Genomic DNA, 15,798 nt, shown 5'->3' with positions numbered 1-15,798 from the left:
GGGTAAAAATTTTCTCTGGCATCACAGGCTTCAAAATATTCATCAAAGTGGTGTTCCCTGCAATGTGGAAGCTGATATGGAAGACCTAGATAACTCAAATCATGCAGGAACCTAGCCCTATGTATAATTGTCAAAATCAGATTTATGTTTCGTTTTGTATTTACGAAATAGTGTAGCACTAAAAGTTTTTATAATGGAAAAGGGTCGCTTGAGGAAAATGTGAAACACTTCCGTTATGCTGAAAAACGAATGAGGTTGGTGGTTAGTAGTATAATTATCACTCAAAATTGCTATCGATCCGTTTTGGGTGTCAGTTCCTAATGAATAAGGCGATTTGTCCAAAACTGATTACTATGTTACTAGGTGAGACAGGTTTTTGTACCTAATGCTATGATAGGAATCTCATAGAATTCATCAGCTTAAGTAAAATGCAATGTTGAGATCACCTAGCAAGATGAGTTTTGGTTTAGGTGATTACTACAGCCAGTGCATAGAAAAAGCAAAGCTGCTCAGTAGATAAGGAAAAAAGCATGTGTGTCATTATAAGTGTTTTGGAAATTTCCCATAGAGAGTTCTTATTGCGGATCTGCTTCAGCAGAGGAGGCCAAGGAAGAGCCTATCTCCACATATTTTCCATCTATGCAAGGGGCAGTGGAATTGCCTGACCATCTAGAACTGATTTGTTACTTTTCCAGACGTTTGGAGCCATTTCCTTGAGGGTTTTCATGTGGAATGGAATTCCCCCAAGGATTTACTGGCCCTAATGTGATATTTTTTTAGGACGCTCAGATTGGGTAGCTGCGGACCGGACATTTGGAGGGCATTCCTAAAGTTCTCTATGGGGATTGGTTTCTGGTCATGGACTCCCACTCTCCCTGGACAAGACAGACTGTATCTTTGGAGTCCTCCCACTGGATCTTTCTAGTTCAATTTTTTTTTTTTTTTTTTTTTTTTTTTGGGGGGGACGGGGGTGTGGGGGAGGTAGATAACCAGAAAATGTATTGCTAAGAAGAAGGGCATCAAGTACAACAATTGGAAAAAAACCAGAACAAGGAGAAAAGAAGCATAAAAACAACATTAGGTGAGAAGCCTAACACAAAAAACAGGTTACATAAAAAATACAACTCAACTCAACTCAGCTCAGTCTTATCCCAGCTAAATGGGGTTGACTATATGAATCCTTACCCTCCAATCAGCTCTATTCAAAGGCATACTTGTTATAAGGCCTAAGCTATGCATATCTTTCCTAACCATTTCTCCTAAGAGTCATTTTAGGTCTACCCATGGCTCTTTAGCTTCTTCAACCTGAATCAAATCACTCATCCGTACTGGAGTATCTAAAGGCTTCCGTTCATGGCCATGCCACCTCAAACGACTATCTTGCAGCTTATCATGTACCAGAGCTACTGCCGAATTAGCTTTAATTTGTTCATTCCTTATTTAATCCTTCCTAATTTACCATACATCCATCCCCAACATCCTCATCTCAGTGTTCAGGCCCTTCAGGGCAATTACCTGTTCTAGAATTGATAGAAATGATTATGAATCAGTACTAGGAGTTATAATGATGGTTTATGATTTAATGTTATTCTCCTCAGGACTCTGGAACATGTGATTAAAATACAGACCAGAAATAATAGTAAGAAAAATAGGAAAAAAATCCTAATACTGATAACAAAAAATAAAATAAAAAATGCAAGTCAAAAGATGAGTGGAAAACCAGCATAAAACTTAATCCACTCGGAGTAACATCCAAGTTCATATGTAACTCAAAGGTTAAGCATTTCAAGGCACTGGCTTGTTGATATTATTAGCCTCATTCACAATCATTGCCACATTGATATAATTTCTTGTTTGGATACCTCCACCTGCCTTGCATTCTTCCTGCCCATTTATACCTGTATTTCCTCTATAGCAACATGTCTAATTCAAAAAGATGTCCCATGTTTATGATTCTATCTACAAAAGGATTCTCATAAAAAAGCTAAAGAGCAAGCAAACCTTCACTCTGAAGCTCAAAACTTCAGAAAGCATATCCTGCACCTTAAATGCACTGATCCAAGACAGAAGAGAAGAATAAACCAGAAACCTCCAACTTCACAAAATCCTATTGTTGACTAATTACAGACTTCACTTCCAAGGATACTTTTTTCCACCTCTTAATTTGGCTCATATTCATAAATGATCAATACCTCTAGGCTCTATCCATGTTCTTGTGCTACTAATTCTTGCCTAATATGGACTAATTTTTCAATCAAATTCAACTCAAACCTATAAAGGAAAACCAAATGTACCCAAATTATAACCTTAATTCTTGGACAAGGCTATATCAAATATTTCATCTACCATAGTTGGATTTCCATACCCAGAGTTACGACACCACAACTACATGCCTGTGTGTGTTTGGGGGGTGGGATTTAGATCCTTGGAAAGAATCTGGTTAGAGAAATAGTACACAGAACAAAATTATGAAAGACGACTATAAACAAAGATCATCAATTATGAAGCAATAGAATCAAAACCTCAACAAAAGTTAGAATAAATTCCGCATAACCCAATTGATTATTAGGTTTAAACATACCCGAAAGCAAGAGAAACTGAATTAGTTTACAGTTCAATCCTCAGCAACCAAATGGGTTCGAACTTCGAAGTTCAGGAGAGATCTTCAAAATTCGTAAGAAGATCAATCGAAAAACAGAAACAAATAACAGACCAAAAGAAGAACAAAAAAAATTGGGGGAAGAATTAAGCGAAGGAAAAAAATGGAAAAAAAATTTGGACCATTTCTCGATTTGTGCGTGTCATCCTTGCGCAGGGGCCATGCTAATCTTCTCTGTATCGTTCCAATTTTATCGGATGTCTCCGAAGAGACGTAAAGCAGTGAGAAGTGTTATTTCATGAAGTGAAGAAAATATTTTTAGCTTAACGATATGGGACTATCTATGGTGATCTCTGGCCTAAGACGTCAAATCCATTCTTGGGATCTGTGATTCCTGGGTTGGCCCTGAGTTTGGTAATGGGCTTGCTTAAATATTGAGAGACAAAATAACTGTACTTCCCTTGGACCTTGCTAGGGTTGCCTAGGCTTTTTTTTTGGTTTTTTGGGGAGTGGTGGTGGTGATATGGTGGGTCTTTTTGTTAGACCATATATAGTTATATACGGTATGAACCGTAGAAAGTGTTACGTAGTAGACAATCAGATTGACTCTTTTTTATTTTATGCTAATTGAACATGTTTGAATTGAAGAGACACCATTGGTTTGGTTTTTGTAATTTTTCTTTTTGGCTTGAGTCACCCTTTTCAAAACATGGTGAATTGTCAGTAATTTTTTCTATATTATTCTGTTTTTAGTGAAGAGGGAGTGAGAATATGGTTTACCATATGGAAAGTAAATGATGGGATGGTCCAGATGTGACCTTCCTCTCTCTCCAATTCTCTCCCCTTATTGTATGTGGTAGCAGCGATGGCTTCCGGTGAAAGAAAATTGTCTTTAAATGTACATTGTGGAAGGAAATAAAAGAAGGCAACAAGGATAAACCAAGAAAAGAAGATGAATGTCAACTATTACTTAGATTAGTCGACAACAAAACCCAACTGTACAAATTTTAAAATATTAAATTATTGGGACAATCTTTTTTTTTCTCCCACCATTGCTCCTGGGGAGGGTCATAATGTATGCACAGTCTTACCCCATTTCACGGAGAGGTCATTTCCCAAAGAGAACCACAAGGTCCTCAACCTTTTTGAAAACAATGAAAAATATTAATAGCTCTTTGACTTAGATGCCCTCAAGGGAACTTTGATCGACTGAAGCATGATCCCAAAGAGTTCAATTCGATTCGATCCAATTATCGTGTTCGATGGTTCGACCACACCCCAAACCATAGCTCATTGAACCCTTCTTTTTTTTGTTGGGGGGGGGGGTTTGGGGAGGATAAAATCCATAGCCAGTTAGCCACTGAGCTATGTGCTGAAAAATAAATTATGTTGTAACTTTGACCAATGACAAACACTCCCAAAAGAAGGGTATGGGAAACAGTTGAACTTTGTGCTAGAAAAATGCATAATTGTCTTCATTTCAATCGATGATTGTCTTCCAGAAAAGACAAAATACAAAAAAAAAAATCAATGATTGTGTTCGTAGAAGAGAATGGGAAAATATATTTCTATCTTAATTTCAACCAACGATGGATTCGCAGAAGAAAGGCAAGGGAAACTTTTCAACATCCAAAATGCTAGAAACCAAGACAGATTCTGCAACAAAGAGGTAATTTCAGCTCTGTTTATTTTTCTCATATCTTGTGAAACCCATTTAAGGCTTCAACCAATTGATCTTAAAATTTCTACTACTCTGTTACAGATTGGCAGTTGTTACAGGTGCCAATAAAGGGATTGGATTGGAGATATGTCACCAGTTAGCCACCAATGGAGTTACAGTTGTTTTGACAGCTAGAGATGAGAAGAAAGGTATTGAAGCTGTTGAGAAGCTCAAAGGGTCTGGACTCTCTGATGTGGTTTTTCATCAGCTTGATGTGAATGACCCTTCTAGTATTGCTTCCCTGGCTGATTTCATCCAAACCCAGTTTGGAAAGCTTGATATCTTGGTAACTTTTGGAAGTTGGAACATAATCTGTATGTATATATGCTCAACTGAACCCATTTGCAGATATCTTTCATCCTGATTAAATTTCTCGACATGAAACTCATTGCAGGTTAACAATGCGGGAATTAATGGAATTAAATTAGATGATGATTCTTGCAGAGTCTTGATGGCAATGGATGATTCTGTAAGCCTTTCTTTACTATTAGAACTTGGCAATTATATCTTGACCTTCTGCTCTGTAGAATTCTGAGGTTGTAGTCAACTATTTTAGATGCTTGATGACTTCATATTCCAACCCAAACTCATGATCTGTAATAAACTGTTCCAAGAATGATTGTGAAATATTAGAGTTCAATGATGATCTAGAGAGAGAGATTACCCTTCTAGTAATTTTTTCCATCTGTGTCATGATAGTGTCTTAGCTAAACTTCACCTGCCTAAAAATAAATGAAAATTACTGAACTGTTTTTACTGATGCAGCAAGAAGTTAGGTTAGCCAAATACAGCGAACTAGTAACACAGACATCAGTGACCCATGACATAGCTGAAGCATGTGTGCAAGCAAACTACTATGGCACCAAAAGAGTGACTGAAGCACTACTTCCCATCCTACAGCTATCTGATTCGCCAAGAATTGTTAATGTTTCATCATCTCTGGGGAAGCTACAGGTATAGAGTACAAACCCAACCTTTTTTGAGAAAATTTGTAGCATTCGTTAGAAATTTCTTAATGTTGGTTAATAGAATTCATAACTGAATATAGTAAAAAGTGGAGCTAGAAATCGGAACCAGAACAGTATAAATAAAACATCTGTTACTTGTTAGATAAGCAGGTGACAAAGCTAAGAGCTGGGTTTGCAACCATTTCCTGGTTTCAAGATCCACAAGGGGATCTTCCTGGTCTCAAACAAAGAGCTTGAGTCTTGTCTTTGGCATGATTCCTACAATTGAGTTGTCTGATCCTGTCAAAGAATAGCTTTTCCACTTGCCAATCTGGATTGAGTCTTGGCAAAGACCAATCAAATTGAATGATCTTTTAAAATACTTCACTAACCCCCTGGAAGTCCAGCAACAACCACCACCCAGCCTTTTCCCAACTATATGGGGTCACTTACATGGATCCGAAGGTAAAATAAAAAGAAAAAGAAAGAAAAAAAGCAACACCTCAGGAACATCCTACCTAAAAGAGGTTTGCCACATGGATCTTTGCCCACCAAACCGCTCTGTTTAAGGTCATATTAGAGTCAAGACCTAGCCTTTGTATGTCTTTCCTTACAACATCATCTATGTTCATTTTAGGCCTGTCTTTAGATCTTTTAGCTCCTTCTATCTAAATCTGATCATTCCTCCTTATTGGAGCATCCTATGGCCTCCATTAAATATGATCATACCACCTTAAACGACATTCTCGGAGCTTGTCCTGAATCGAAGCAACCCCTTGGAAGTCCTATATGCTCAACAAAGCCTTAACCCAACTATTTGGGTTTATCTTCATGATTCTCTCTCTTCCCAAAAGAAAAATTAATAATGATAAGAGTAATATGGATGCTAAAACTATTTCAATTGACTTTAAAAGAATGTCCTGTTGCAGGATATCTCCGACACATGGGCAAAAGAAGTGATAAGCGATGAGGATGGCCTCACAGAAGAAAGAGTGGACGATGTGTTGAACAAGTTTCTTAAGGATCTTAAGGGGAGGCAAGGCTGGTCAGCCTACAGAATGTCTAAAGCAGCTATTAATGCCTACACAAGGATTCTGGCAAAGAAGTTCCCCAAATTTCGCATAAATTGTGTCTGCCCTGGTTCTGTCAAAACTGACCTTAACCACAACTTTGGATGGCCTTTTACTGTTGAACAAGGTGCAGCAGGTCCTGTGAAGTTGGCTTTGTTTCCTGATGATGGCCCTTCTGGCCTTTTCTTTTTTCAGAAGGAAGTATCCACCTTTTAATCACATAAGGCCATAGAACATCTTCATAAGAGAGGAGAGCTGGAGTTACCTATTCCATGCTATATACAACTCTTTGTTCCTTCTATGTATTAAGCATCCTTCTTCTCATAAGGAAATAAAGTAAGCTAGAATTGGTAATAGAAGGATATAATTTTGAGTTTCATTTGTTATCGAAATTAGATTAGGTTGCTATGCTAGGTTAGTTTCAAAGTTGAGTCTCCAATGATGACTTTATATAATCATCATTTCAAATCGTCTTTATTTTCTTGAATATACTCTGATTTCAATTATCTTCCCTTGATTTAGAAACTTATAAAACAAATTCGCATTGTCTAGTTTGTCTAAACATAGGCTTTTTTTTTCTTTCTAATGTATATATATATATATATATAAAGAATTAACTAATCTCAAGATGTGTCATACTATCTCAAGAGAAAAACGATATAGGATGCCAAGCTAGTTGCAATGTTGGATAAGCTTCTTTTTTTTCCCATCCTGATCTTCATTTCTTTTCATTTATGAATAAGAAGTTGAGAACATTATTGATGAAAGTTTTGTAGAAAGACAATAAGCTGACCGAGGTCACAAAACCCAATAATTGATTCAATCAAAAAAATACTGAATATGGTAATGGTAACATATCATACACTATCAGCATGGCACAGTTTATAACAAGGTTTCAAATCTGTGAAACAAACATATTATCATTACTTTCGAAATGCTTCAATGAAACAAGTTATTCTCCAATAGAGGAGAATCTAAGGAGTAAGTAATCAAATTCTGGTAAATTAATCCTGCGAGTGAATAAACAATGAAATTGTGGATCCAATCAACTATCAATCCTCTGAAACAAAACAAACAATCACCCTGTAAAACAATTTCTTAAAATCTCAAAAACATTGTGGTATTCGGGCTGCAAAACATCAGAAATCACTACTGTCCATGCAATTTATACTTCCAAACATCCATGCACATGGGAAAAAAAATACACATTCAAACTATGAAGGAACTAGGCCTGTAGGCCAATATATTTAAGATGAGGGATCCCAAATCAATCGACATCAAGAAGTAGAAGCTGTATCCCTACTGATTAACCACCAACCCTCAAACTGGATACATTTTCATTAAGACCATACATGTGAGGATAATCCAAAAAAAAAAAAAAACTATTGTCATCACAAGCTAAAATTGGATCAGTTAAACTCCTACTATTTAAGCACTTAAAGCTCAAGTCTCCCAAACAAGCTAAACTTGGGTCAGCTAACTCTTCTGTTTCCTCTTCTTCTCGTCCTTCTCAGCTGCATTCTTCAACTGCATCAACAATGACAAGCGGGAGTTGATGTCAATGCATATGAAGTCTTTTGTGACAACTACTGCATGCAATGCAATGAAGATTCAAGACATCATTCAATCTAATAATATATGTTCATAGATACCTCACCAAAACATCTGAATCTAATTCCATAGATAAGGTCCTCTTCAAAAGGTAAACAGATCAGACCACTTAATGTAAATGTCAAAGCAAACAAGATGTCCAATATAAAAATAAATCCTCAAGAAGACCTCTTTCCTTTCATAGGACATCACTGAACATAGAAATGATTTAAGATGAATATCAAATTGTTCAAATCACTTCCATTCCCTCTTTTAATGGCTATGGTTAAATTGTCCCTCTTGACACAAAATTAGCATCAATTATCCATAGGCTGCCATGTAAGACAAGAAGGATTTTTTTTTTTTTCATCACTTGTTTCTAGTTTTCACTGTCCACATAGAGGAGTTTTGGTAAGCATGCAGCAGATCAAAGAACTTGGATGGATTGTTTTGAGCTTTTAAACAATGTTGTGGTTATTTCTCTGACAAAAGAAGCAACTAGACATGTAGATGTAAAGAACCATAAAGGATGTAACAAGATGCAGTGGTGTGGACAATGATAAAACATTTGGATTGAGACACAGGAAACAAGTTGTCCAAGACTTGAAGAATGCAATATATTGTTCATATAATCAAACAGATAATACTAATTTCCAAAATGAAGATTGCAATCAAGGTTTTCACCATCTATTGTCTCGTTAAAATCTGAACTACTGTATGTTTTAGAACAATACTTTCCATTTGTAGAGTTGCAATTTACTCCAAGACTGCTAACTTGGACAAAAAGATTCAGAAAATATATTTTTTCTAACTCGATCCACATGATAACAAGTTAAAATTTCTTAGGTACAGCATGATTACTGGCTCTGTATATCTGCCATCAGGTTTTCCAATTAAATATATTATTACATGAAAAAAAGAGCAGCTAAAATGTAAAGATGTGAATGCACAATAAAGAAAACAGCTTCGGGCCAGAAGTTCATAAGATACCAGAGAATCCTACAAACATCTTCTGGAATTTTTATCAGTAAGGTATATGAATTAGATGACAGACCTATAACAAGCATCCAAGGTCATCAACAGCTATTAAGTATTAGCATAGAAGGATAATTGATCCAGGTTCTCCAAAATAACATCACCAAGGTCTGATTTTATAAGATTCTGAAAAAGATGAAACAGATTCTATGATGGGAGATGAATTCAATCCTTTTTCCAAATGGAACTCCAATTCCAAATTAACAAAGCACATGGAACTGTCCGGCTTATAGTAGGTAACTGTCAGAAGATAATAAGCTCAAAAGTTAAATAGGCTTGATCAAAATGAGTAGATTTTGGCCAAGCTGAGAATTTTTGAGTCTTAGTAGCAACAATTAACAAAGGTACGGGAACCTCATGCACTGGGTATGCCCTTTTTTATGTGTCATATTATCACAAGAGAAAGAAACAATATATGATGCCAAACCTAGTGCCATTGTTAATTATGTCTTTTTTTCTTGCCCTGATTTTATTTTCTTTTCTTTTCTTTTCTTTTCATTTATGAATAAGAATATTATTAATGGAAGTGTAGAAAGAAAGCACACAGCATGAAAAGAAGGCACAATAAAACAATCGAAAGCCAATAAAAATATTTAAACACTAACCACAATAAAAAGTCATCCTTCTTGCACCTTTCACAGTTATCTCCTAAAAGAATTTCAGATTACAGACCAAGCCTTCATGGCTCACTGGAACTGGCAAGTATCCAAGCTGTAGTCGAAGAGTCACCATCCACAATGATAAATTGTTGAGAAATTAGGTGAGCCAAACTCAAAGAGCATGGATTTTGGTATGACCATATTTTAATTCATGAAGAACATGAGTTTAGAGTGGACTTGCACAATTTGTCCATGAGTCTTGGAAAGGTGCTTCTATAACTACCAGACCTGGATTGTGAAAGAAGCATCCGTCAATTAAGCTCTGGAAAATCGAGAGAACAGCATAAGGATAGTTACCAGAATTAAAATAACATGAACAGAATACCAAGTACTAACCTAACAGCAGCAAAGAACAAGTAGAAGAGAGAAGTCCATTCTGGTGTTCTGTTATATAGGTTTTTGTGTGACAGCCATCGTACTGATTTTCCTTGGCATTTTGACAAAGCTACTCAAGAGTGTAAATTCCGCCTGCTTAAGTTCTCCTTTTTGACACAACTTTGACATTTTCAGCAGGAAGAAACAAATATGGAATGCTTCATAAAAATGGGAGTAAGCAACATCTTTAGATGGTCTCACCTAAGAAAGATATAGCACCACATATCGTACCAAGAAAATAGTCCCAAGCAATTATCCGTCGATATCTTTTGATAGAGGAAAGAAATTCAGTAAAGGTGAAATCCAACTTCCACCCTGCCACCCCATTTCACTCCCTCTCAAAGCAAGTTTACCCACTATTTGAGTTCGCCACTCTCCTCCTTCAAGTAAAGGTGAACTCTCCTTGAGAAGATAAAGCTCTAGATTTATCTCCACAAGCCTCCCTCCTGGTTCTGAATCCAATAAATGACTAATTGGGAGTCCCCTCACACAAATTAAAACTCAATTTCACTTGTCCTTATCTTGGCAAGCCAGGTCCACCTGGAATAGGGTGAATTATTTGAGGCAGTGAAGCTACTATCAATATCCAATCTCCCTTGTATTGTCACAAAGCCTCTCATTGGCTTGTTGACATTTTCAGCCTTGTTCATTAGTCATTGTCTCATTGATAAAACTTCAGTCAGATACCCTTCCCTGCCTCGCACAGATGCGGAGCTTCTCCCCACCAAAAAAAAAAAATGATAAAAAAAGGTCCCATGGCTGCAGCTGCAATAGAAACAAATATGTGGAAATAGGGCTTAGGATTTGCTCAATAGAAATAAATATGTGGCAATATCATTTTCATATCAATTTTAAGAAGCAATAAAGTTTTCCTTTCTTTGATTCTTCTTGGCCATTATACCTGTAATTTTTTGATAGCATCATATCTATTCATCTAGATATTCCTCATTAAAAAGCTATAGAGCAAGCAAACCTTCACTCTGAAGCTCAAAACTCTAGAAAGCACATCGTGCACCTTGAATGCAATGATTGAAGACACAAAGTGAACCAGAAACCTCCAATTTCAGAAAATTCTATTGTTGACTGATTACAGGCTCCACTTCCAAAGATTTTTTTTTTTTTTTTCCAGGAAATACTAAAGAAACAAATTCACAAGAAAATGGTAAAAACTATCACTATTTTGCTCATTCATGTTTGATCAAAACTTCTATCCAAGTTCTTGTAAGACTAATTCTTGCCAGATATGCACTAATATTTAAATCTATTTCAACTCGAACCTATAGAGGAACCGTATATACACAAATTACCTTCTCAATTCTTGGACAAGGCTACATCAAATATTTCATCCACCACAGTTGGATTTCCATACCCAGATTTACAAGCCCCACAACTAGTACAGACAGAAACAAAAATATAAAAAAAAAACTTTAAACAAAGGTTCTCCTCAAATCATTAAGCAATATAATCAAAATCAGAACTCAAAACAGAACAAATTCCGCATAGCCCTACTGAATCTTAGCATTAAACATACCTGAAAGCAAGAGAAACCGAATAAAGTTTAAACCTCAGCATAAGGGATCTTCAAGGACGGAATAAATTTACGGAGAACTGAATGATTCAAACTTCGAAAGAAGATGAACAGACAAGCAAAGAACAGAAAAAGAAAAATTAGGAAGATTAAGCCAAGGAAAAATTATCAAAAAAATTTGGACCATTTCTCGATTTGTGCGTGTCATCCTTGCGCAGGGGCCATGCTAATCTTCTCTGTATCGTTCCAATTTTATCGGATGTCTCCGAAGAGACGGTAATCCTTTGAAACTCTTATTTCATGAGGTGGGAAAAATATTTGCGCTTAACGATGTGGGACTATATTACTGCCAAATACTCCCTAGGCTTAGATGCCAAACCCAATATTGGGATCTGTGCTTCCTCTAACTGGACCTGAGTTTACCAATGGGGGGCTTATTTAAACATTGGGAGAGAGAAAAATGGAAAATGTGGCTTTCTGGTCAGAGTTCTCTCAGTCGCCAGCATAGATGTTGCTTTGACGGTTTTTCTTCTTGGAGATTCTTGCTCTACAAAACATGGATAAAAAACTATTCCAGAGGGGATTCCAAGATCGAGGCTCTAATACCTAAGTCAATTCCCAGATGAGTAAGAGAGGACATGTTGGTAAAGTTCCAAGTGTGTTGAGAATCTCACCCTAAAAATCCGCCAAGTGTTCGTCACATAGGGGTCAATAGCTTCTCCTATTAGTTAGTAGTTTTCCTTATTGATGTGGATCTGCTCGCCATTGGTAGGTCAATCATTATCTGTGCTGAGGTGGCAGATCTGGTAACAGTTAATCCAACCATAGTTGGCCTATAGTAAATTAACTATTCAATTCAACCTTGGTCAAGTTTATTAGCTATGGTTAGATTTCGAAATGGTTATGGATGTCACTATCCTTTGGTCAAACAAAAGATCTAAGTCGCATGTGGACAATTAGTGTCACTAGCGAGACATGGCATATGGTTTGTCTAGGCCATAATTCCTTACGATATGAGGTCGGCTTTATCAAGGACAACCAAGCATGGTCGGGGCATTTCCATATGTGGTTATCGCATAGTATGAGGTTGGGATAATAAATACCGATCAAGTCAGTTGTTGGTCGGTATCTCAATGGAATATCAGCTCAGACCATGATTGGGATATCCATAACTGATTAGGGTTGTTATTGGTCAGTGCCATAATGGTATATCAGTCTTCAATTGAGTACATATATTGTTTGGACATGCCTATTTTAAAGGAGACAAGATTGGATTGAGAAAAAAAATGGTTTTAGGAGTCGGATTGGCTTATCTCTTTTCTTATAAGAGAAAAAATAGAGAATTCCATTCATAGTCATCCTCCCATCTTAGGCTTATTAAATAGGCTTACAACTAATTATAACTTCCTCTACCCACATTTTGAATGACCATTAAATAATTACTGAATAACTACAACATAACTATGTCATATACAATATAACTATGTCCATGTACACTCCATAGGTAGCTCGTACACCTACAATCATGGTTTCAAGAATTGGTCTCGTATCAACCATATTGAATTAGTATTGACTGAGATTGATTCGGATCGATTACCCGTATCATTTCATGGGTAAAATAGTAAAAGATTAGTATTTTTTTTTTTTAAACAGGGGCAAAACTGATGATACCCACCGATCTAGATCAGTATCAGATCGGTATCAATACCGATATCGATTACGGTCCCCTAAAACCTTGCCTACAACCCCAACGTCCTCAAGATGGTCTCATCCACAACTGGTTCTTATAAACTCAACTATGATGCCTCATTATCAGTGAAAAATAGAGTAATGGTTTGGGGTTTCTCTTCTGTAATCATTCAAGTCTTTCATCACCCAAGGCGCGCGATAGGCTGTTAGCAGACAACAATCGTTGCTTATTAGAGTGCTACCGGAGCTGCAAAGTGGTGGCACCACCTTGGATTTCTATGTAAGGCCAAACCAGCTTCCCTCGGATCTAGCTCTCCTTCTGGCCTTTTGTTCCCCACCCCTTTTAACAAGGGATGCACCAGGCTATGGGAGGCAGGGATTTAGTCCCTGATACTGGACTCTGCCGATACTGACATGATATTGATTTGTGTTAGTCTGGATTGTTTGGATTTTTTCCTATTTTTCATTTAAAAAATTGGGGTTTTTGTATGATTCTACCATTGGTTCAATATTGATATCTGATCCAGGATCGGCCAGGTATTGAACCAATGGATCGAGTGAATCATATTGGTTAGGTAAAATCAAAATCAAACCATTCGGTTTAAAAATACTTTTAATTTTATTATTCAAAAGATTTCGTTTTCTTTTATTGAAATGGATGTAAACTTAACATTGATTATTTTATTTATTTATTTTTTTGTGTGTGTAGAAGAACTTAACATTGAAATGAATCATTAATTGGTATATATTTTCTTTTAATTTTTTTATTCAAATGGTTTGACTATCTTTGTATTCTAAACATGAATGGCTTAATTTGCTATGTATATATATTAATCGGTTAAATATTCTACCTTTGGTTTAAAGTTTGAACCGCTTAATTAACCGGTCTCACTTTTGAATCCAAAAACGAACCATTTATTAAATGGTTCCACTGTTTACAAACGGCTCAGTTCAATTTCTATAAACAATTTTGGATTGTTTTGGTTTTGACACCTTAAGTAACACAATATTAACAAAATTCAGATCTTGAATATTGAATTGGTCTCCATTAGAATGGTTCTAGAATCGATCAGGAATTTGCTTAGTGTCTCCAGACTCAGGCAAACTTGTCCTAACCTTTTTTTTTTTATAGGAAAAAAATTTATTGATAAATACAAATTATATTCTTGAAATCTGAAGTAACTTAAATAGATAGACGAAGATCAAAATTAAGTCAAACTATCCTATCAGTAATAGATAGAACTTTCTCAACGAAAGAGTCTGCTACAAAGTTAGCATCCCTTAGAATATACTAAAATTTAACCAAAAAAAAATTAATAATAATAAACTAAAATGAACACTGGTGTATGAAACTGGGGAAAATCTTCCGTAAGGGCTATTTCGTCAATCTGTCAATGCCCCAGGAGCTTTTTGTACTTTCGTAGCCCATCTATAAAACCCTAAACCAACTATGATAAAAAACGCGGGGTTCTTTCTTAAAGAGAAGAGAAAAGGTGGGGGTGAGGCAGGGGACGAGGGTGAGAGTCTGAAACCCTAGATTGGCATTGGCAGCGAAAATGCAGATATTCGTGAAAACCCTAACAGGGAAGACTATCACCCTTGAGGTGGAGTCTTCGGACACGATCGATAATGTGAAGGCCAAGATCCAAGACAAGGAAGGCATCCCTCCCGATCAGCAGCGCCTCATCTTTGCTGGAAAGCAGCTCGAGGATGGAAGAACCCTAGCAGATTACAACATCCAGAAGGAGTCTACCCTTCACTTGGTTCTTCGTCTCAGGGGAGGAGCTAAGAAGCGAAAGAAGAAGACCTACACCAAACCCAAGAAGATCAAGCACAAGAAGAAGAAGGTTAAGCTTGCTGTGCTTCAATTCTACAAGGTTGATGATTCCGGAAAGGTTCAGAGACTCAGGAAGGAGTGCCCTAATGGTGAGTGTGGCGCTGGGACTTTCATGGCTAACCATTTCGATCGTCACTACTGCGGCAAATGTGGACTTACGTACGTCTACCAGAAGGCTGGAGGTGAGTGAGAGAGAGAGGTGACGTCCCTGCTGGGTCTATAGACTGCGAATATCGTTAGTGTCTTATGTATTTTTTGTTCTGAGATGTTTGATTATCGTTGTGGGAATACTTCTTTTTAATACTCAATTGCATTTTCTGAGCTCGACATTTTTATTTCTACTCTTTTTTAGTCTCATAAGCTTTACAAGCTCCAGTGCCCTTTTCGATTTTCTCAACACAACTGTTCTAAGCTTTGTGATTAGAATTATGGTTTTGATTATCTATTTGATAGTTCTGATTTGAATCTATGTGATGAAATAGTGTTACGCTTTTTAGTTGATCCAAGTGAACTATTTTGATCAATATTGAATTGGAGTTGATTTTCTATTTGTGGGTTCAATGGATAATTGGTTGCTTTCTCTGCTTTTTGTAATTACTTGGCCTATTCCGCATCCTCAGCATCTTTCACTAATCATGATGAGTTGATAATCCTTGCTTGGTAGGACATATAAATGATCGCTAAATTCATCTGTTCAGAAATGTGAGACTTATGCTTGGAGAGTGGAGAATCCATTAATAACATTTTTA

The 15,798-nt window shown here is 36.7% G+C and overlaps 2 protein-coding genes, 1 long non-coding RNA gene and 2 other non-coding genes across 9 annotated transcripts; 2 read left to right on the top strand and 3 right to left on the bottom strand.

Moving 5' to 3' along the window:
• Positions 1-2,769: 2,769 nt before the first annotated feature.
• LOC122072397 lies at positions 2,770-2,872 on the bottom strand. Its single transcript, XR_006138415.1, has one exon. It is a non-coding gene; the product is annotated as a U6 spliceosomal RNA (small nuclear RNA).
• Positions 2,873-3,984: 1,112 nt separating this feature from the next.
• Positions 3,985-6,715, top strand: LOC122072174 ((+)-neomenthol dehydrogenase-like). Its single transcript, XM_042636744.1, has 5 exons — positions 3,985-4,268; positions 4,362-4,605; positions 4,714-4,788; positions 5,085-5,273; positions 6,196-6,715. Exons 1-5 carry the CDS (start codon positions 4,189-4,191, stop codon positions 6,550-6,552), a joined length of 945 nt encoding a protein of 314 aa, XP_042492678.1. The 5' UTR covers positions 3,985-4,188; the 3' UTR covers positions 6,553-6,715.
• LOC122072176 lies at positions 4,544-12,175 on the bottom strand. Of its 5 annotated transcripts, XR_006138353.1 has the most exons (6): positions 11,527-12,167; positions 9,957-10,760; positions 9,567-9,848; positions 7,762-7,863; positions 4,984-5,041; positions 4,544-4,923 (listed from the first exon to the last, which is right to left on the bottom strand). It is a non-coding gene; the product is annotated as an uncharacterized LOC122072176 (long non-coding RNA). The 5 variants fall into 5 exon arrangements; XR_006138351.1 differs by lacking the exons at positions 4,544-4,923; positions 4,984-5,041 and adding an exon at positions 11,303-11,385 and having other exon boundaries at positions 7,554-7,863; positions 11,527-12,166; XR_006138352.1 differs by lacking the exons at positions 4,544-4,923; positions 4,984-5,041 and having other exon boundaries at positions 7,554-7,863; positions 9,957-10,102; positions 10,197-10,760; positions 11,527-12,164.
• LOC122072398 lies at positions 11,696-11,798 on the bottom strand. The gene has a single exon (XR_006138416.1). It is a non-coding gene; the product is annotated as a U6 spliceosomal RNA (small nuclear RNA).
• Positions 12,176-14,673: 2,498 nt separating the features above from the next.
• Positions 14,674-15,390, top strand: LOC122088087 (ubiquitin-40S ribosomal protein S27a-like). Its single transcript, XM_042657235.1, has one exon. The coding sequence runs from the start codon at positions 14,769-14,771 to the stop codon at positions 15,237-15,239; it is 471 nt and encodes a 156-aa protein (XP_042513169.1). The 5' UTR covers positions 14,674-14,768; the 3' UTR covers positions 15,240-15,390.
• The last annotated feature ends 408 nt before the right edge of the window (positions 15,391-15,798 follow it).

Source organism: Macadamia integrifolia, chromosome 2 (assembly GCF_013358625.1).
Source record: "Macadamia integrifolia cultivar HAES 741 chromosome 2, SCU_Mint_v3, whole genome shotgun sequence".
In the NCBI taxonomy this organism is placed as follows: domain Eukaryota; kingdom Viridiplantae; phylum Streptophyta; class Magnoliopsida; order Proteales; family Proteaceae; genus Macadamia; species Macadamia integrifolia.
This window is presented reverse-complemented; position numbering and strand designations above follow the sequence as displayed.